This window comes from Pezoporus occidentalis, unplaced genomic scaffold (assembly GCF_034315485.1).
Source record: "Pezoporus occidentalis ecotype Australia unplaced genomic scaffold, CSIRO_AGI_Poc_V1 ctg111, whole genome shotgun sequence".
NCBI classification, from domain to species: domain Eukaryota; kingdom Metazoa; phylum Chordata; class Aves; order Psittaciformes; family Psittacidae; genus Pezoporus; species Pezoporus occidentalis.
In genome coordinates, this window is record NW_026912898.1 from 2,086,998 (window position 1) to 2,107,336 (window position 20,339).

At 41.9% G+C, this 20,339-nt stretch overlaps 1 protein-coding gene across 3 annotated transcripts in view; it reads left to right on the plus strand.

Moving 5' to 3' along the window:
• The first annotated feature begins 669 nt into the window (after positions 1-669).
• SLC22A15 (solute carrier family 22 member 15) overlaps positions 670-20,339 on the plus strand; it is a 38,263-nt gene continuing 18,593 nt past the window's right edge. For all 3 annotated transcript variants that reach the window (XM_062632874.1, XM_062632891.1, XM_062632882.1), the window contains exons 1-7: positions 670-1,003; positions 10,698-10,910; positions 14,169-14,301; positions 15,310-15,474; positions 16,457-16,586; positions 18,238-18,453; positions 19,682-19,822. In XM_062632874.1, the coding sequence (XP_062488858.1) occupies positions 917-1,003; positions 10,698-10,910; positions 14,169-14,301; positions 15,310-15,474; positions 16,457-16,586; positions 18,238-18,453; positions 19,682-19,822 (1,085 nt within the window). In that variant the 5' untranslated portion in view covers positions 670-916. The remainder of the gene's footprint in view (positions 1,004-10,697; positions 10,911-14,168; positions 14,302-15,309; positions 15,475-16,456; positions 16,587-18,237; positions 18,454-19,681; positions 19,823-20,339) is intronic.

Consider the following 20,339-nt stretch of genomic DNA (forward strand, 5'->3'; position numbering starts at 1 on the left):
GTCCGATCAAGGGTCCAGCATTAATGCCTTTGTCCTCCTCCCCTTCCAAACAACTGTGACCAAAGCTGCTGCACCTCATAAAGAACACCACACACCACCACTTAGCACCCATCTCCCCAGTCTGGCTCACTGTAAGCCACCCAGCCACTTCTGTGCCACCTCCCTGACAACCCTCACATATCCCTACACACACATCCCTCAGATCCCTTACACCCCTTATACATCTGCTCCTAGACCCCTCACACATCCTTTACATACCCCCCAGACCCCTTACACGTCCTTTACACCCCTTCACATCCCTTACACGTCCTTTACTTTTACAAACACACACACACACACACGACCTCTTACACATCCCTTACACCTCCTCGCCCATCCACACCCCAGATCCCTCACATCCCTTACACCTCCTCGCCCATCCACACCCCAGATCCCTCACATCCCTTACACCTCTTGGCTCACCCACACCCCTGATCCCTCACATCTCCCTCACATCCCTTACACCTCTTCGCCCATCCACACCCCAGATCCCTCACATCCCTTACACCCACCCCAGAGCCCTTATCCCTCCACACACACCCCCCTTCGGACCCCGAGGGCAGCCAATAGCATCCCCCGCCCTCATTTAACACGGGGGACGTGCGCTTGCACTGGTCCTCATCCCAGGAACGCGGCAGCGGCCGCGCTTCCGCTTCCCAGCCTGGCGCTCGGGAAGGAGGAATCTCTGCGCGCGCGGCCCGGGGCGGGCCGTTTCCTCCCCATCCCGGCGCCTGCGTGCGAGTGCCGCATCCCGCCCTTTCTTCCTCCTGCTCCTCTTCTTCAGTGAGGACGCGGCGGCTGCTCCGCTCCGCGCCCCGCCCCGGGCCGGGAATGCGCTGTCGGGCGGCCGGAGCTGCGCGTCGGGTGGGAGAGCGGGATGGAGGTGGAGGAGGCGTTCCCGCTGGTGGGGCAGATGGGGCCCTACCAGGTGTACCTGTGCGTCCTGCTGGCCGTGCTGCTGCAGGTGAGACATAGCCTGCCCGTCCTGCCCCTTTCCCCACGGGATGCGGTGCCGGGAGGAGGGCACGCACCCAAGTGAATGTGGGGCGAGTGCATGACGCTGGCTGTTGCCTTAAGGGTTATGCTTTGTCTCACTCGGTGAGCAAATTGGGAGTGTGCAGTTTGTGAGCTGCAGTGGGGTGGAATTAAACTGAGATTTCCGTGAGCTAGACTGGAAGGCAGCGACTGCTGTCATAGGCTGTGCTGGGAATCCTGTGCAACTTAGAGTCGGTGGCCTAGGGGAGTGAATTCTAGGTTGTGTGTGGCTTGTTTGTGGTGGAAGCGTTTAAAAAGCAGAGGTCACAGGTACCTCTGTGCGGAAGCTCCCATCTAATCAGTTGATGGGCTGTGATTGGTTATGGTGCTTTGGTTTGCCTTGACTTAACTCTTAAGATGTAGGGTCTCAGCATCAGGTGTTTGGCACAACGCTTTACGTTTTGGGTAGTCACATTTGTAATCTGTGAGATGCAAAACTGTGGCTTTCTTAAGTTTCATAATAAAATTGGAGTCCAAAGTAATAGTGGAGAGCTATGATGTTGTTCAGAGGCTCCATGACCAAGTGATATGCTCTGCAGCCAGGTTTGTCTTTGTTTTCAGCTTTGCTTTGTCTTTGTTCCCGCTCCCTTGTGGTGCAGAGGGGAGATGAGGATAATATGTGCATCTCTACAGTTAGGTCAAGACATAAAGTGTAGTTTGAATCTGAGAGAGGTTTAGTTTACTCAGTGTTAAAGCTTAACAGTTAGTGATTTCAGCTAGGCTGAGGAGCACTGGGTTACTGCCACTGTGGAAACCTACCTAGCTGCAGGAGGGAAGAGGGGGACAAACTTAAGTGTCATTGAATCATAGAATGATTTGGGTTGGAAAGGACCTGAAGATCACCTAGTTTCAACCCCCTGCCACTGCCATGCCACCTAAGGCTCTGTCCAACCTGGCCTTGAATACTGCCAGGGGTGGAGCATCCACAACTTCCTTAGGCAACCCATTCCAGTGCCTCGCCACCCTCACAGTAAAGAACTTCTTCCTTATGTCTAACCTGAACTTCCTGTTTCAGTTTGAGCCCGTCACCTCTTGACACTACAGTCCCTGATGAAGAGTCCTTCTCCAGCATCCTTGTAGCCCCCTTAGGATACTGGAAGCAGCTCTGAAGGCTCTGCACAGCTTCTCTTCTCCATGCTGAACAGCGCCAATCTTCTCTGGGCAGCTAGGGGCCAGACAGAAGTATTAAGCAGATTCTATGACCAAAGAAAATTCAGATGCCTGCTTTGTTTTCTCTTCACTGGTTTAGCTTGCATTTCTACTGGAAGAAGTAAAGAAAGATCTTTACAAATCTTGGAACTAATTCAGAATAACTAAAGGAAAAAAGTTATCAGGTTTGCAGGTTGTTTTTTCTTTCTTCTTAAGTTACCTTTAATTCTTGAACTTTACCAATGAGGACCATCCCCTGACTGATAGGGTTCTTTGCTTCAGATCATGCAGGCGCAGGAGTTTGTAGAGGATTTGGATGTGAAGTTTGTCTGTCAGACTGTGAATAGATTTGGACTTGCACAACTGGTTCCTGCTTGGGTGTTTGATTGCTTTCTGTGTTCCTTTATTGGTGCCAAGTTACATAATGTGTCACTGGGATGTGACACCATAGAGCTAGGTAATCATGGGCTCCTTTAGTGGACAAGATGCACCATCTGGCTGCAGAAGAGCTGTTAGTTTCTGTCACTGGTTCTGCCATGAGCTGATTATTCTCTTTTATTGCTGTCACAGAACCAGTAAATTGAGGCTAAATGAAGTTTTTGTGCAAACTCAAAGCTCCACCAACACTGACTGCAGATTCCGTATGTCCCATGGTTTTGGCACCACACTGCTGATTCTTAAACTTTAGGGCCAGTGATCCAAAATGTGCAATCACCCTCACCTAAAAAGGGAGGTAACATGTCATGTTACCTTGGATGGTATACTGACCCAAGGGGAGAGTCCCCAACTTCAGGCCCACTCCTCCAAGGAGGACTGACTCCATGTGCCTCTGGTCTCTTTTATACCCCGGTTGAATCTGAGCTGTGGTCAGGTATAGTTATGTAGCCCCTCATGGGCTCAGGGTCCCAACTTCCTCACTCCTTCACCCACCAGCTCACCACGTGGCTGGGACAAGAGCTGTGCATGCAGGGAAGCTCATCCAGGCATTTGTCTGTAGCGGGAAGCTCTTGAGGGCTTTGTCCAGGTGGGTATGGGTGCCACAATTGCTTGTTTCCCTGTCCCTTCCCATGTTCTCCCTCAGTTCCTTTGTGTTTTCACATTTGGCTATTAGTATAAAAAAAACCTTTGTATGTACTTAGAGATAAGAATACCATATGGGTGTGAACTGCTTTTGTCTACTGTGTCAAGTCCCTTCATCACTGATTCTGATATACTGAGCTTAAACTCTGCTTTCCCCGCCCCGTAAGATCCCCAGCAGATGTTCTTGCTTTCCTTGAAAGGCTTTTGTGCCTTTTCATTGATTCATCTTTCTCATCTTTTGAATTTCATACTTTCTAGGTATTTTCCAACATTTTAGTGGTTTTCTGCTCGTACAGATTGCTCCAGTAAACTACTTCTGCCATGTACTCGTACTGAGATGCCGATGTCTCTTGACTCTGAATTCAAATTACAAACATAGTTTAGCTCACAGAGCTTCTTTCAGCCAAGTTGTACCAAACAACTGTGTCTGCATGGGGGAGACTTTCCACATGGTAGTCAATGGGCTTCAGTGTACTGGTTCTTGACCTGTGGAATGAGCTTACTGACAGTGGCGAAAAACCTGCAGGTTGCTTGTAGTCACAAAAATGGGTTTGCACGTCATCAGTGTAAAACTAGATTAAGTAAGTCTTACAGGCTGCTGCTTTCATTTCTTTGCCGATCTGTATTACTGCTCTGCTACCTGCCAGTGTTACTCATGAACTCATTGAGCTGTTATTGTATTAAGGTAATCCTGGCTTAGCCACTACCAACTTAATGGGACTTTGGAAGACTTCTAGGAATGTTCTAATAACTTCATAATGGAGTGACAATAGTTAATGTAGAGAAACTTTTTTTTTTCCTGAAATCTGTGGAATTACCTGAAGACAGAAATTATCTGAAAGAATGTAGGGATAGTCTAACAACATGAATTTGAGGCCAGATTAGTCTTGCCTTTCCACTGTACCTTTAAGAGGGTGAGAGAGGAATAAAGGGAAGCTGGTAACTCTTGGAATACTTAGGACATTACTTTGAACTAAAAGTCATTGCTTGATACCTATTGATTACTAGAAAAGTGTTCACTACCTTCTGAAGAAATTCTATTGAAGCATTATTAAAGAATGGTGTCTTTTAAACCTGCAGAAATCTGAGAATGGAAATGTGTTTTACTCTATTAAAAGGCATGTTAAAACATGTTGGAGTTGAAAAGGGAGGTATTGTTTGCACAGCTGAAAAAGGTTTTGCCTGAAGTTGGGTAATGTGTATTGCACAGCAGTCTGGATAATTACCAAGGTGGTGTTTCTTTCTCTCCAACTTATTATTAGCTGAAGGGAAGATGGAAAAACAGGATGGTAACATCAAGTTTCTTGAATAATAGTTTGGTTTAAGGCAAAGGCATTCTTGATGCAGTGCAGCTCTAATGAGTAGTGCTGCTAATATCTCTTTGCTGTTGGCAGCAAGATCATGTATAATATCTATCATTGGAATATCCCAATGCAGAAAGCTGCTTTTAAACAGCCCAACTGCACAAGTGTTTTAAGGGAAAGCAGATTCTGGGGCTTGTGGCGTAAGTAAGGCAGGCTCGTCCCAAAATAATTCTACAGTAGTGGTGCCTGTCTGCAGATAGGATAGAGATGTGATCCCAGGCATAGCTTCATTTTTTGACAAGGCTATGACTCTGTTTCTTGGCATTATTTTTATCTACCGCCCCCATATACACATTCTGTGTCTTTAGTGGCATGAGACATCACTCTGTAGTTGTAATGATGGTAATAAAATAGTTTGTCGGCAAGTCTTAGCTTAATACTTACATTTGTGTGAGTCTGTTAAGCTGTTCTTTGAACTAGCCAGAAGTGATCATGCATTGGGCAACTTATTCCCAGTCCCTGAGTAGGGCTTTATCTGAATAGAAAGTACAAACCAAATCTGAAATGTAATGAACAATTTAAAATGAAGGGAAAAGGTGGCTTTAGCACAGATTGCTAGTATAGGGTGTTGAAGTTATTCCAGAGGCTTCATGACAGGTATGCTGTTTACCCAAAATTACTTGCAGTGTGCCTGAGTTCAACTATAAGTACCTGTAAGGTATGTAAGCAAGGTGGCAGATAGAAAAATGATTTACAGAATTGCTGTGTACCTTCCTTTGATTACCTTCCTGTTTGGCTTTTTTTCTTGATGTCTATGGGAGAAGTAAAAGTTTTAAGTCCCTCAGATTCTCAAGAAAGTTACAGAATGTGTGTCAGATGTGCAGCCTCTTACACAGAGGTGTGGTTTCAAACATGGCATGAATACAGACATAAAAAGGAGGGGCCAAAATTTTTATTTCTTGAGGTAAGCTTCTTATTCCTACATCTTTTTGTGCATTGCATCTTACTTGGAACATGCTAAAGGATGGTGTGGCTTTACTTGCAGAAGCGATGAAGCCTTTTAGAGTAGTTGCATCACTGAATGTAGTTCCTTCTTTTGGTATAGCTTACGTCCTGCTTGGGAAGCAAAATAAGCAAGGTGAGTGTAAGTATGTAAACTAATCACACAAAGAGATACTGCTGCTCATTTAACTAAGAATATCTCCACCTCAAAATTGGTGGAACTTCTAAGTGAAAACCCATTTGCTCCATTTGTGCATGGCACATCTCTGAAGGGAGAAAGTGTACTACTTCAGTCACCTGTTACATTTAATTTCAATGATTTAGATGCTAAGACTCTTTTAAATAGTTAACTTCTTGTCACTTTTCCAGAAATCATCCTGAGTGAAGGGGGTGTCATGAATACCTTATCAGCTGCCTACATCTCAGTCTTCTGTTGTGTCTTAATCTAACCCAGTGCACTCTCCAATTTATGGCTTGTGTTCAGGGGGAAAGTGTGGTCAGAGTGAGCTTGAGGCATCAAACATGAGCTGCAGCTTTGGGACCTTCCATTCTTCAGGTGCATCTGAACTGCAAAGCGCATGTAATTGAGCTCTTTATTTAGGTAGTTCTCAAAGTGTCATTCACAGCTGCTAGGTCTTTTGCTCTTCTAATCATCACTAGATTCACTCAGACATTGCAGTCACATGTTCTGTGTGTATACATCTGTATCAACACATCCATCCAGTCAGTTTTTGTGGCTTAACTTACTAGGCTGACTTCAATTTCTGTCTAGTCCTAGAAGATGCCTGTTCAGTGTGCTGTTGTAAAGATCTTAACAGAATTACTGCTGATGGGCATAGCAAGATGCATGAGCTTTGGGAGAAGGCATTCTGAAGGCGTAGCAGCACAGGGAAGGAAGCAGATTGTTGTGTCTATTAAAAAATAAAAGAATCTATTTTAAAAAGTGAGGGCTGCGTGCTGTGTAAAGAGTGAAGTTGTCAGAAGGAACTGGCTCTGGGGCTCTGTAGCTGTGGCTGAATTTGCTTTTGCAATGTCTTTTTAACAGCTGGGTTGGAAGGTGCCTGGGAGGCACAATGTCAGTGGTGATTGTTGTCTTCGTATGGAGTGTGGGGAGATGTTTTTACATTGGTAACAATAAGGTTATTGTTACATAAAATATTTTCTGCAGTGGCTGGTGTTTGGATTCAGTGGGAGCTGAAGCAATCCTATCTTCTGCATTAATGAAGATGGCTTTCAGCCTGGTAGACTGCTGAGATATTCCACCTAGCCCGACTGCCCTCTTAGCACCCTTGGAAAGTGAGCCTCGGAGTTAACATAATTCTACTGCATAGCAAAGACTATGGATTAAAAATATTTGTATTATGACACATTATCTCCCTTCCATTTCCATGCGTACACAGTCTAATTTCCTGTGTTTTGTAGGCAGTAAATTATCTGTGTTTTTCCATAAGCAAGCCACACCATCAACTTGGTTTTGGGAGTTTTCTGAAGTAGTTAACCTCTATACACCTACTATATAATTATATACACCTTTACATATTGCCTAGAGGTATTATAGTGCTTCATGCACATTGTTTGCATTGAGTAAAACCTCTGCTTGCTGTTTCAAAGTGTCAGCCCAGTGGGACTGGAGTCCCTCTAGAGCAATAGGATCTGTTTTCTAGGTCTTGTCTGTTTACAGTATTACCTCTAAGTTTGGGATTTAACCAGGTTAAACATTGTATTTGAGTTCACCTGGTTATTTTGCTAATCCCGCTGAGCTTTGAGGGGAAAGGGTGTTAAGAATTTGCCTTGGAAGGCACAATGAAGCTTTTGAGATCCTTGGGTAAGGAAAGCTGAAGAGAATTGTATGTATAGCTTATTCCAGCTTTCTGCTTGTGCAGCTTATACACATCATAAAATCATGGAATAGCTTTGGTTGGAAAGGACCGTAAGATCATCTTCTTCTAACCCCCTGCCATGGGCAGGGACACCTCACACTGGACCATGTCACCCAAGGCTCTGTCTAACTTGGCCTAACACTGCCAGGGATGGAGCATTCACCACTTCTTTGGGCAACCTGTTCCAGTGCCTCACCATGCTCACAGTAAAGACCTTCTTCGTTATATCTAACCTGAACTTCCCCTTTTTTTCCAGTTTGAACCCATCACCCCTTGTCCTATCACTACAGTCCCTGATGAAGGGTCCCTCTCCAGCATCCTTGTAGACCCCTTAAGACACTGGAAGCTGCTCTGAAGTCTCCACGCAGCCTTCTCTTCCCCAGGCTGAACAGCCCCAAGTTTCTCAGCCTGTCTTCATACGAGAAGTGCTGCAGCCCCTGAGCATCCTCGTGGCCTCCTCTGGACTTGTTCCAGCAGCTCCATGTCCTTCTTATGCTGAGGACACCAGAACTACATGCAGTAAATACCAGCAATGTCCTTCTTTTTGTCTGGATATTTAAATGTCAGAAACTTCTGATGCAATAAACACCAGAATTTAGCATACGGTCTATGCTTTTATTGCATCTTTTTACCATGTTAAAAGCTTTAGTCCTTTGGTAGCAAGGAAGTCGAGGCACAGCTGAGAATGCTTTTCTCATAGTCTTAGGTGAACTCCCTCTGAGACCAAGAGGCTCACCCACTATTCTTTGGCAGTGTCCCAGACCAGAGTGCTAAGGTGAGGACTTTGACCTCTTACAAAGCTGTGACTCAGTTATATTTTTAGCCAAAGCAGGCTGAAAGATAGGAGAGAAAGGTGAAATGCAGACAGAAGAATAATCCTGCTTGTTGAAGCAGGACTACATTGTGCCTGCTACTTGTCATCCCAAAATTTTTGCCTTCTTTTACCAGCAGTTCCTGATGTTTTGTTCATGTTATCCTATAATGCCATTGAGAGAGTTCAGTCCTGGGCTGGTTTGTAATGTATTTGTAAACTGGGATGGGAACTTCTGGCACTTTTTTTGCTTGGGCCTCATATAAGTCCTTCTTTACATAAAAAGAGTGGAGTGGCATTCCTGGCATGGCATTGATGGAGCTGTACTGCTGGTGTTCAACTGAGGAGTCTTGATGCTTAATGTCATTTAACTTTCTTGACTATTCCTACGATTGGATAACACCAAAACATGTCTCTATTCATGCATTTCCTGATTCAACAGGTCAGTTGAAAGTGTTTCTATCTTTGCTTACATATCCTTGCTTACTGCAGCCACTAGGATGCTTAAGGGTAAATTTTTTTCATTAAAAACCATCTGTAGTGTTTCTTTGTGTGCTGCTGCCACTTGTATTTTGATTTAGTTTTTTGCAGGTGGGGTAGGTTTCACCTCAAACGAAAATGAAAAGCATTATGCTTGTGCTCTCTAAACCAAATGCTTTGAGGGTTTCATTTCCTGAACTACTTCAAAAGTATGTTTATTATTTCACAAGACAAAAGCAAAGATGTTATTACTTAGTCCTGATGCGGAATTGTCTGAGTGAGTCAGAGCACAGGGATGCATCACAGATCATCACCTGGAATTCTCATTTCAAACTGTTCTTGAGTACTGCAGTCACACATCCCTAGCAACATGGACACTTAGCTTTTTAACACCTCTTTCTCCATGTAATCTCAGTCACTGCTTTCTTTCCTAGATGAGTTCTTGTACTTTTCATCGTAGTCTGTCTAGTTGTCCTTTAGCTTAATAACAGAGTAAAGAGATTGCGGATTTTCTTCTAAATTCATTTTGATTATTCAATAATTTCATGCTAAAAAGTTGAAACAGATTGATTTTCTTGAACTGTGGCGGGAGGTAAATAGTTTTCTCATGTAGAATGCAAAAAGGAGCTCATGGAAAGAAAATGCTTTCAGGTAATAACTCAGAGGGTCTCTGTTAGTTTAGTGGCAATTCTCTTTTAGGTCTGGGTGTAACTGCTGTACAGAGCAGAATCAGATTACCTGGGGGTGCTTACATCAAAATTCAGCGCTCCTCAGACTTTTTTTTGTGCCTATCTGTGGTCTTTCCAGGTTTGAGACTTGTTTTTGTAGCAGCCTTCTGAGAGAACACCTCCCTGCAGGTACATTCTTCCCAAGAACAAATGGAGGAGGTGCTAAGAGCAGAGCAAGGACTGCATTCAGGAGGTGGCTGAAGTGGGGTTTGAGGGATGGAGTGACATGCCTGAGGGTTTGGGGTTTTTTTTAATGGGAGACATAGCAGGATAAGTGACAGGACTTTTTGTTTGCTTGTTTTTCAGGAGATACTGTGTTGGGTTACTGTTCCACAGTGAGAGCTTGAGACAAGAGGTGGTTTTATTTGGCGAGTAAGGGGTCTTTGTGTTGTTACCAGCAACTCTTTTTGTCTCTCAGCCTTTATATTGTCTTGTGTTGTAGAACTTGTGCCACTTCTGTGTTCCAACAGGTCTAAAAGCACGTGGGTTTTAAGCCAGTTGTAATGTAGTCTGTTAAAGCAGTGGCCTGTGAATGCTCATCATTCACAGTCAGCAGTGGGGCAGCTCTATACCAGGCTTGAAATGTCTGGTTTCCAGCAATTTTATTTATTCTTTCCTAAACAGTGCCAAAACTGTTAATTTGCTTTATTTAGACCTCGTGTCAGTACAAATTTTTTATTTTTATTTTTTTACAGTAAAAGAGGTTCACAGAAGATTAAAAAAAAAAAAAGGAAAGAATTAATTTTGGTAAAACTGGGGAAGTTTAGATAAGGGACAATGAGGAGCAGATCTGTTCCAAATATCAAATTAGAGAAATGAACAACACAGGTGGAAGAAGAGGATACAACAGAGTAATATACTTGCATTAAATAACAGTTTTATTTTATCTCCTTAGTACTAATAATATCCAGATGGTTTACTTGCTGTGTGTGAGTTAGGGGGCCTCTGACTGAGGGAAGGGTGTCAGGAGGGGAACTTCTTTTCTCTCCAATAATCAACAGATTAACAAGTGCAATAAACCACTGTGTTGTGGTTCTGTAGTGTGTGATATTTGGTAATGGGGGCTATACATGGCACCTTGTATTGATAGAAGGTGAATATAAAATAGGATTATTTCTTAATATGGATTTGATGCAGCCACAGATGATTCATGTTTAGCATCTTTGATGGGTTTTGTCTTTTATGCCAGCTCTATGTGGCCACTGAAGCCATCCTCATCGCGTTGGTGGGCGCAACTCCTCCCTACCACTGGGATCTCCAAGAGCTCTCAGCTAATCAGAGCCATGGCAACCAGTCAGTGAGCGAGCAGAGAGCTTTTGGGGAATGGCTTCTGACCGCCAATGGCAGTGAGGTGCATAAGCACGTACACTTCAGCAGCAGCTTCACATCGATAGTCTCTGAGGTAAGTCTGAAATGGGTTTTGCTGCCTCATGTGTGAGCAGGAAATCTTACTGGATTGGTAACAAGGGGCTGGTTGTACTGCTTCTTGCTGTCATACTAATGCGCGTTTTGGTTAACAAGTGAAATGGGTGCTACCTCCAGGTCGAGAACAGGTAATCTACTCCTATCTGTAGCAGGAACAAAAACTAGCTTTACTTTACTGTTCAGATCTTGAGCAAAGTTCTGCTCCAAAACTTCCCACTTCTTCCATGTCAAAGTTACGTAGCCTGTAGTCTGGTTCTACAACTGAGCTGGAATCATGCCATTTGTCATCCTAGCATGCTCAAAATCCATTATGGACCCTGAGCTCTTTTTGGCCACCTCTTGTGATTCCCTTGCTAAGGTCAGGTGCGTGTAGTGCATCCCTCATGCAGTGAGCAAGCGGTGGAGGAACTGGAGAGGAAGATGCTTCTGCAGTTTTTGCAGCTCCAAATATGAGGGAAGATGTGATCTGTGGGGAATCAGGTGGACAAAGCAGCTCCTCCCATTCTATCTCCAAACAAGCTTTAGCCTGATTGGCATAGCCTTTGTGTTTTGTGTCTTCTTTCATAATCTAGCCACAGTCCCTACAGAAATGATTCAAGACTCTGCACTGATTTGTGCAACACCGTTCCTTCCTGGGCCCTTCAGTCTCTGTGAATGTCAAATTCTTCTGTGAAAGAGCCCTGAGTACATCTCTGAAAGACCTGAATTTAGAGCTGTACAGTTGAGTTGAGTGTAGTACCACTTGATAATTCAGGGGTGTTGTCCAGAGGTATTAATGCAATTTGAAGTAGCCCTGCAAAGCACTTAACTTTATTGGTTAGGAGCACATTAGTAAAAGCTGCTAGCTTTGAAACAGTTCCAAGCAGTTATGTACAACAGGTATTGCTGCTCATTCTCGTAATAAAGAGAGTATGAGTATATATGCCACAATTTAATTTAAAATCCTAATGAGTGGTGGAATTTCTTAAGCGTGATTTAAAGCTCAGAAAGGTTTTCAAACTTTCTCTAAGCTTTTTCTTTTTTGCTTGTTATTTATCCAAGAATCTTCAACTTGACAAGTCAGACACGTTTGTGGAGCCTATGAATGCTTTAGGACTTAAACTTTATATTCTTGTGCATTTTAGTTGCATAAATAAGAAATGCAGGTAAAGAACAAAGTTTACTTGAAAAATACAAACCAAAAAGAAATCCCAAGCTAACTTCTGTAGATCCTGCTTTTTAGCTCCTTAACAAACTTCTCAATAAAGGCCCATGTGTATAAAATCTTGTTACCTCTCCCATTTCCAACTGTTAAAATACATTTCCTTAAAGGTTTTTACCTGAGTATGTGGTGTATTTGGAAGTTATGTGCTAAAAAAGTGAGATCACACTTACTTGGTGGTTCTCATCACTAATTTCATTACTGATGTATAAAGAAGTCTTTTCTACATTTGAGGAGGATGTTTTTCATGCATGTTTTGTGGCGTTACGTCTGAATAAGGGGACCATTGAAAACCGACACTGAAATATAATCCAATGTAAAAAGGTTAAGTTGTGAAAATCAAACATATGTATGTAACATGCTTTATGTAGAAGAGGAAAGCCTAGAGCCCTTTAAAGGGCTGCATAGCTGTTGAGATTAATTTGCAGCTCAAATATTGCTTTGCAACCAAATTATGAGTTAATCCCTGAATGATTCAGAAAGCGTCTCGAGTTTGAGTTCTGGCAGCTTTTGTATACTGAAAGTTAGGGTCTGATTCTTCTAACTCTTACAGAGCACACTGGCCATGTTATTTCAAGATAAAATTAATCTCATCTGCTATTATTGTACAAATGTATTTTTCTGAGAATTGATTTTAAAATCTAGAGAGGCTTCTAAAGCTGATTTCTGGTCACGTGGTTGGTTTTAGAAGTGAATTTTGTCAATGTTGATGCTTTATGGGCACATTACCTACTGTATCAGTAAACACCTCACCATTAAAGTGACAATTCAAAATGAAGCATATACTGAGAGTAAGCAAGTTATTTTCTTGGAGCTTCTGAATGATTTTGTTTTGCTAGCTCCCTAATCTTGGTGAGGTTTAATTGCATGGCTATGCACGCATGGTGAAGTAGTTCATAACTGAGCTTTGAAATAATACAAGCTTTGCTAGAAAGGATATCTAATGGGATTTTGGTAGAGGAAGAGAAGATTATGAGGAGAAGATTAGAGTGTTATTACAGGGATAATGACATAATCACGAGTTTACCAGCAGAGGAAGAAAAGTTGGGTGTCAGTAAAATGATACATTATCTCAAGATACAAGCAGAGTAGCAAAAGTAAAGAGCACAAGGTATTTCCTTTTGTATTCTAAAAACTCTCACTTTTGAACAGTGAGAGCATGGCATCTGTTCATTCTACAGATGTGTGGAGGGAAATTTCCTGTCAGGTTTAACCTGAGACATGAAGTCTGTAAGAATCAAACAGGTCGGGTTTGTATTTAGAATGGAGAAGAACTGGAAATGACATGAAGTACACTATAAAAGAGATGAGTATTTGCAAATTTAGCCAGAAAACTTGGCTAATGCTACCAAAGTGTTTCTCAGTGACAAGACTCGTAAAGAAGTGTATAAGCATATACATTAAACAGGAAGTTCAAGTTAGGTACAAGGAAGAAGTTCTTTACTGTGAGGGTGGTGAGGCACTGGAACAGATTGCCCAAAGAAGTGGTGAATGCTCCATCCCTGGCAGTGTTCAAGGCCAGGGTGGACGGAGCCTTGGGTAACATGGTCTAGTGTGAGGCCCCCCTGTGCATGGCAGGGGTTTGGAACTGGATGATCTTAAGGTCCTTTCCAACCCAAACCATTCTGTTATTCTATAAGGAGGAGCATATGCAGGATTATCTTTGGACATACACCACAATTTTTATTTTTGCATAGTGTACCTACACTAGTGTCATGAGGTAGGACTGAGTCTGAGTTAGATTTATGTGAGAAAAGGCGATAAAAGGAAGACTGGGAGAAGGCTGCAAAAATGACAGTATTCCAAGGGATCTGTCCTGGATTTTAGAATCAAAGACTGCACATGATTTGGAGGAACTGTGCAGTTCGTTTAGTACCACCGAGTAGGAGTTGTGTTTGGCGACTGAATGTGATGCTAAGGATATTTACACAAAGCTTGATCTTCCTTCAAGTATGTGTCATTCCCCCCCCCCAACTATTAGCTATTGCTGAACTGCTTGGATTCTGGTTAATTCACTCTTTTTCCTCCATCCAGTGGTTTTTAATCGGCAACACATCATACAAAGTGAGTGCTGCCAGTTCTTTCTACTTCAGTGGTGTGTTCGTTGGAGCCATCTCCTTTGGCCAGCTCTCTGACCGCTTCGGGAGGAAGAAAGTCTATCTCACAGGTAACCAGTGCCACCTAACAACATGAATGAAGTGGAGGTGGTGTGGCTCTGAAGAGGTGGCAAGAGCCCAGTTTCTGCCAAGAGCTTAATATGTAGTAGTGAATCATATGCTGTAATTTTTGGTTTTGTTTTGTCCTTCCAGTATACTTCAGGAATATAAGCAGGAGCAAGAAATTAGTATTTGTTCAGTCACCATCTGAATATCTGGGAGGTGTTCTGTATTTAGGTATCATACCATATGGGCATACACTCATGCATATCATGCTCATGAGATCTCCACATGTTGCAATTAATATTCCTGATAACTTACTGGCGATGTTCTTAATGTATAACCTGCTAGGAATTTGCTGTACTGATTAAATCATGCAGACAGGAGGTAAATTTTATTTATGTGTGTTCTTCATTGTGTTTTAAAGCTCAAAAGCTTTTTTTATTGTCCCCAGATCAAACAAAAATTGGAACTTCATGTTTTATGGGTGTATTTATGAAGTTGTGTGTCAATAGGGTAGCATGTAGAGCTAGAAACAGATTATTTTTCTTAAAGGAAAACTTCATTCAAAGCAGATAAAGGTGGGCTTGCTATGCAGTGCAAACTCCCCATATACCACCCCTGGTAATGTTTCTCATCACTAGTTTGCATAGACTGCTTTTGAAAAATGAGAGGAGATACTTGGTCGTGTGTTTCATCTGTTTCTTCTGTATGGGGATAAATATCAAACCAACTTAACTGGAGCCAGACAGTAGTTCTGAGTATATGAAAAAAATCTGTTGTGAACCGAATTTGAAGGTTTAGGACTGCAAACTAGCTGTCCGAAACCACTCCTTTTTGTGTCCCCCAGTTTATGATACTGACTGTAGGTACTTAAATTTCTGCCCAAACCTGTGTTGTAGTTGTTGATTGTGTTACTTAGGACAGATGCCACTGAACTTCAAGTAAAGATACTGATAAATGCTTCTGGTTTTCTTTAGGTAATCTTCTGAAATGGAACCTTTTGCCTTGTTTTCTAGGTTTTGCTCTTGACATCTTGTTTGCCATTGCAAATGGATTCTCACCCTCATACGAATTCTTTGCCATCTCTCGCTTCTTGGTAGGGATGATGAATGGTGGGATGTCACTGGTGGCCTTTGTTCTACTGAATGAGTGTGTGGGTACTGCTTACTGGGCATTAGCAGGTAAAGTTTGAGTGCCAGTGTCTTTACTGCCAGGTAGATTTCAGTTTTACACAGTTGACACAGCAGAGCTAACACCATAGCAGCTGCAAATTTAACTCTGCTTGAGCATCTGTGTGACCACAGTCTGAGTCTTGCTCTGTCTAATATGAACCTTAGACAAACACACTAGATGACTTGGGGCCATTCAGATTTCTGCATCACTGAAGTTGACAAAGGTCCAGTTGAAACATCTCTTGTGAATGTTAGACAGCTAAATTACTCATCCAAAGTTCGCAGTAGCTGAGCTCTATCCATCACAATGTTGGACTGTGCTAAATGGAGTTTAGTGTTTGTGTGCTAATAGCAGTTCTTTCATTCCTGGCAGTTCTCAAAAAAATCAAAAGTGTTTTTATATAATGGGAAGATGAGACAGCTGCCATGCGGTAACCAACCTTAGAATTTAGAACAGAAGATATCAACACCTATAACTGTCTTGGTTGTTAGGTTTGAAGCTGTCCTTCAGATGTGATGTGCATAAATTGTTCAGTTACGCCTCTGGGGCCTCATCCAGTCTGTGATGAAGTCCAAAAGTGCTATGTTGAGATTGTCTTAAAATAGAGTATCTTGAAAATCATGAGAACTACAAATGAATACTACATACTTCTGAAAGTACCAGTTTTCTAATGGTATTTATTTTTACACATACAAAGCTGAAACATACATTTGGAATTGCAAGATTCAATTGTTTATGGGGCTTCTTTGGGTGAGGAGGATTCAGAAGAGTGATTTGGGCTTGTAGTGACCTTTGCAGTTAGGTGTAATACTTCTGCCCTGCATCGGTGAAGGACACAATATTCTTTGGTCAAATAGCTGTGGTTTTGCCTGTATTGTGGAGTGACCTTTTCTTAATGAAGTGTTAGTTTGTCTGATTCCATGTGTTGAGAGTCGGTAATGTTCCTTACAGGAGTAATAATGTTTTGTTTTGTTTCTAATTGTACGCTAGGATCTATTGGTGGCTTGTTCTTTGCTGTGGGAATTGCCCAGTATGCGTTATTAGGGTACTTCATTCGTTCCTGGAGGACGCTGGCTGTTGTGGTTAACCTGGAAGGAACGGTTGTCTTCCTCCTCTCTCTGTAAGTTATTTTTCAAACTGAGTTCCATCAAGAAAGATGTCAAAACCAAGAAACAAACAAAACCATTGAACAAACCAAACTACGAAGTCAAGGTGCCTTTTTAGGATGGCATGAAATGGTGTAGTTAAGGTATTTCTCTCAACCTCTGCCACTCCATGTTCTGTACTTCCTTTAAATAGTATTGCTGCAGTATTTGAAACTGTAAGTGTACACTATTCTATATGCATTATTACTGTAGATGAGATGCAGTCTCAAGTATGGTGCAGAAGCACATCCTGTTTTTTAACTGGCATGCGTAGGTCTAAACTGGTCTGGTATGCTACAAGATGCTATATATACACGTTAAGAGATACAGAAGTATTTATGTGGGTTTATGATAACATGATGCTTCTCTTACAATTGTGCTAACCCAGAAGGAACAGTGTTAAAATTGCTTGCACATACAGTCTTAAAGGTAGCATGAAATAAAAATAGGTAGCTTCCTTTTATTTTTTCAAATACGATTAAGAAGGAATAGGAAGAAGGCTTCTTTATTAAGACACCAGGGGTCTGTGTTTGTGGATTCCATCACTGAAAGCTATATGATGCAGTGTTCTCTTCTTACATACTTCCTGACAGTAAAATCTCAGTAACTGAAAGAAGAAAATAACTTCAGCTGCTGTTTAAACTTAAGGGTTTTTTCCTTCTAACTTCAATAACTTCTTGAATAAAACTCTTTGCTAAAGAGTCAGTACACCCTTTCAAAAGGAAGCATCACAACTTAGGGAAGAGCTTTAGAGGCAGTTCATGAAGTTAAAGTTTTTTAGCTTTCAGATTGATAAATACAGTCTTTTGAAGTGCCTTATTCATGGGACTTCAGAGCTGTGCTCAGAGGCTTATCTTAGTCTAAGAAAGGACTTTTTTACTCCAAGTTTCACACAGCCTCCCTCCTACATTGCTTAAAAATTACTTTGTGCAGGAAATACTACCAGTTTGGTTTTTTTTTAATTGTGGGAAAGAAAACCTGTTCCTTTCCAAGCTCTTTTCATTTATAAAAGCACAGATTCACTTTCCTTTAAAATTAAAGGTAAAATGTCACTTCTGGTCAAAGGCAAAAATCTTACAAACCTTCTGGCAAAAGTCTAAAGCTTAAATTACTTCTGGGAATCTGAAAGTAATAGATTTGCTTTGTAGACTGTGTTGGAGTTATAGATGTATCAAGTGAACAGTGCACATGGGGAGCAAGAGCGTGACCTTTGCACAGCCTCTGCCTTCCTGTCGACAGGAGAGAATTTGGGGAAAAGTTGGGAAGTAAGAAATGGAAGACAAGTTGGTGTTACAAAAACATCATCTGTTACTTGTAACAACGTGGTGAATCCTTAAGTCTCTGAAGACAGGGTCTCCTAATGATACTGTAACGTGTAGTATTGTGCATGTATGTTATGTGTATGTATGTATACATTCAACATAACTTCCTGGTATCTAAACTGCATATGACTTATGTTCCCTTTCCTTTCAGTATGCCTTGTCTCTGTTTCAGTAAGTGATTTTTATACCTGAAGGGTTGTTTGAAAAATTCTTTGTTACACTCAAATGTGTTTCAGCTTCATTTCCATAGGCAAGTCAGCCTCACAGAAAGAAAAAATCCTGTGTGTATGTATGTGTGTTTCAGATTCATTCCAGAGTCCCCCCGCTGGCTTTATTCCCAAGGCCGGCTGAATGAAGCAGAAGATGCCCTCTACCTCATCGCAAAGAGGAACCGCAAGCAGAAGTGCACTTTCTCATTAAAACTCCCAGCAGAGAGGAGCTCCAGAGAGGCTGGCAGCTTCTTGGACCTGTTTCGATACAAGATCCTCCTGGGACGCACCTTGATCATGATGTTTACCTGGTACTTGAAATACTTTCTAGGCCCAGCTGTGTTGCTGCTGCCTCTTTTGAGTCTTTGAGAGGAAATGTTGCTCACCCTGCAGATTATACTTAGCCTGTATGATTAGGGACACTGTACCTAAAAATGATCCTTTTATTATAGTATTTGCTTGGTGCATTTTTAACAGGAAGGCATTTTGCCAGTCTGGGTGTGAGGTGTTTTATCTCTGCGTTTTCATCATGCTTTGAGAGTCTCAAATTAGTTAACTGCCTCTTCTCTTCTGACCCTCAAAGGCTGCTTAGGGTTAGTCAGGCTGTTCTTTGTCCCATGCTGTGTCAGTACTTCCAGTCACATGGATCATTCTTGGTTTTGTGTATAAGGAGACCATTAACAGGGGGGTAGCCTACCTTGTGAGATGAACATGTTCAACCCATGGTGCTCTAGTCACCAGCAGAAAACTAATTCCAAAAGTGCCTGTTTTGCTACAGATAGCTCTGCTAGCCCTGAGGTCTTTTGCTGCTACTTTGAAATAAGCCTTGTGTATGATGTGTTACGTGAGTCCTCTGGCATTTCTATTCATACATTTGGTTTTATAATGCGTATATTTGAAGAAGATGTATTAAGAAGAAAACAAATGGCATCATTTTGTTAGTAGACAACACGGAGCTGTTTTTCCTTTGCTTTTCCAGAATGGCTACTGCAGGCTAGTTGATTTTTCTGTTCCTTAAATAAGAATTGCTGATTTCCTGCAAGATGAGTTAGTTACCAGTTCCTTTCCTCTCTGTAAAGGTGACAGCCAGGCAGTGATACGAAAGAAAAAATAAAAGATGCAAATGAATAAAACTAGACCAGGGTGTAGAAATTAAAAGAAGGCGGATGTGTTGTCTGAACTGTTTCGGAAAGGGTTTACACACAACTGGAAAAGCATGGATGAAAGTGGAAGCTGATAAAACCAAAAAGGACCAAGTCATAATTTCTCAGGTCAACTAATATAGTCATATTTTAATTTTATTCTGGTTTATGCCCATTCTTATCAAGTGTAGTCCTAAGATTAACTGAGTAATAAGTCAGTTGGGTCTGTGCAGAGGCAAAATGGTTTCTTTCCCTTGGAAGCACCATATACTTGTTAGGGTAACATGTTAGACCTTCTGAAACTCTAAATCTGGTTTATGGTGATTTGCCAGACCAGTGCTTTGATTTGGCAGGCAAAGTGGCAGCTCCGATTTTACTCTTTTTCTCCTTTTTGCAGGTTTGTGTGCAGCTTGGTTTACTATGGTCTTACCCTAAATGTGGGTGACTTGGGTGGAAGTATTTATGCCAATTTAGCCCTTTCAGGGTTGATAGAAATCCCAGCATACCCAATCTGTATTTACTTGATTAACCAAAAGTGGTAAGTATGAAATTTATTAACCCAAACCCATTCAGGGTTTTATTTTCTTTCAATTTTACTCAAAGATAGGTTTCCTGTATATTGCATCTCCTAGTTTATATCTGTGTATAGAGCTTCCTGCTTCAATTTGAAGGTGCCATTGATATGTCTTTGTTTCAGATAAAGTTTAACTTGTTCTCAATAGCTCACTTATTAATGAGCTGTCTGAATTTGGCTCAGATGGTGCTGATCCCGTGGATCAGTTGAACCGAGCTGTGCTAGCCCCATGCTAACACAAGATGGCATTCTTCCCACCTCTCTCTCGTAGTCCCCATTCCCACTATTAGATCAAAGCAGTTGCAACTGAACTCAACGGCAGCTGTAGTGTGGTTTCATGTAATATTTGCTTGTGTGCACTAGTATGTGAGCAGAGATTGATTCAAATATTCAGCCTTTTCCTGAGCCATGATACTCTGGACAATGTAGAATTGACCTCCCAGTTTCTTCTGCCCGTGTCTCCTGAGGAGCTTTACAAACG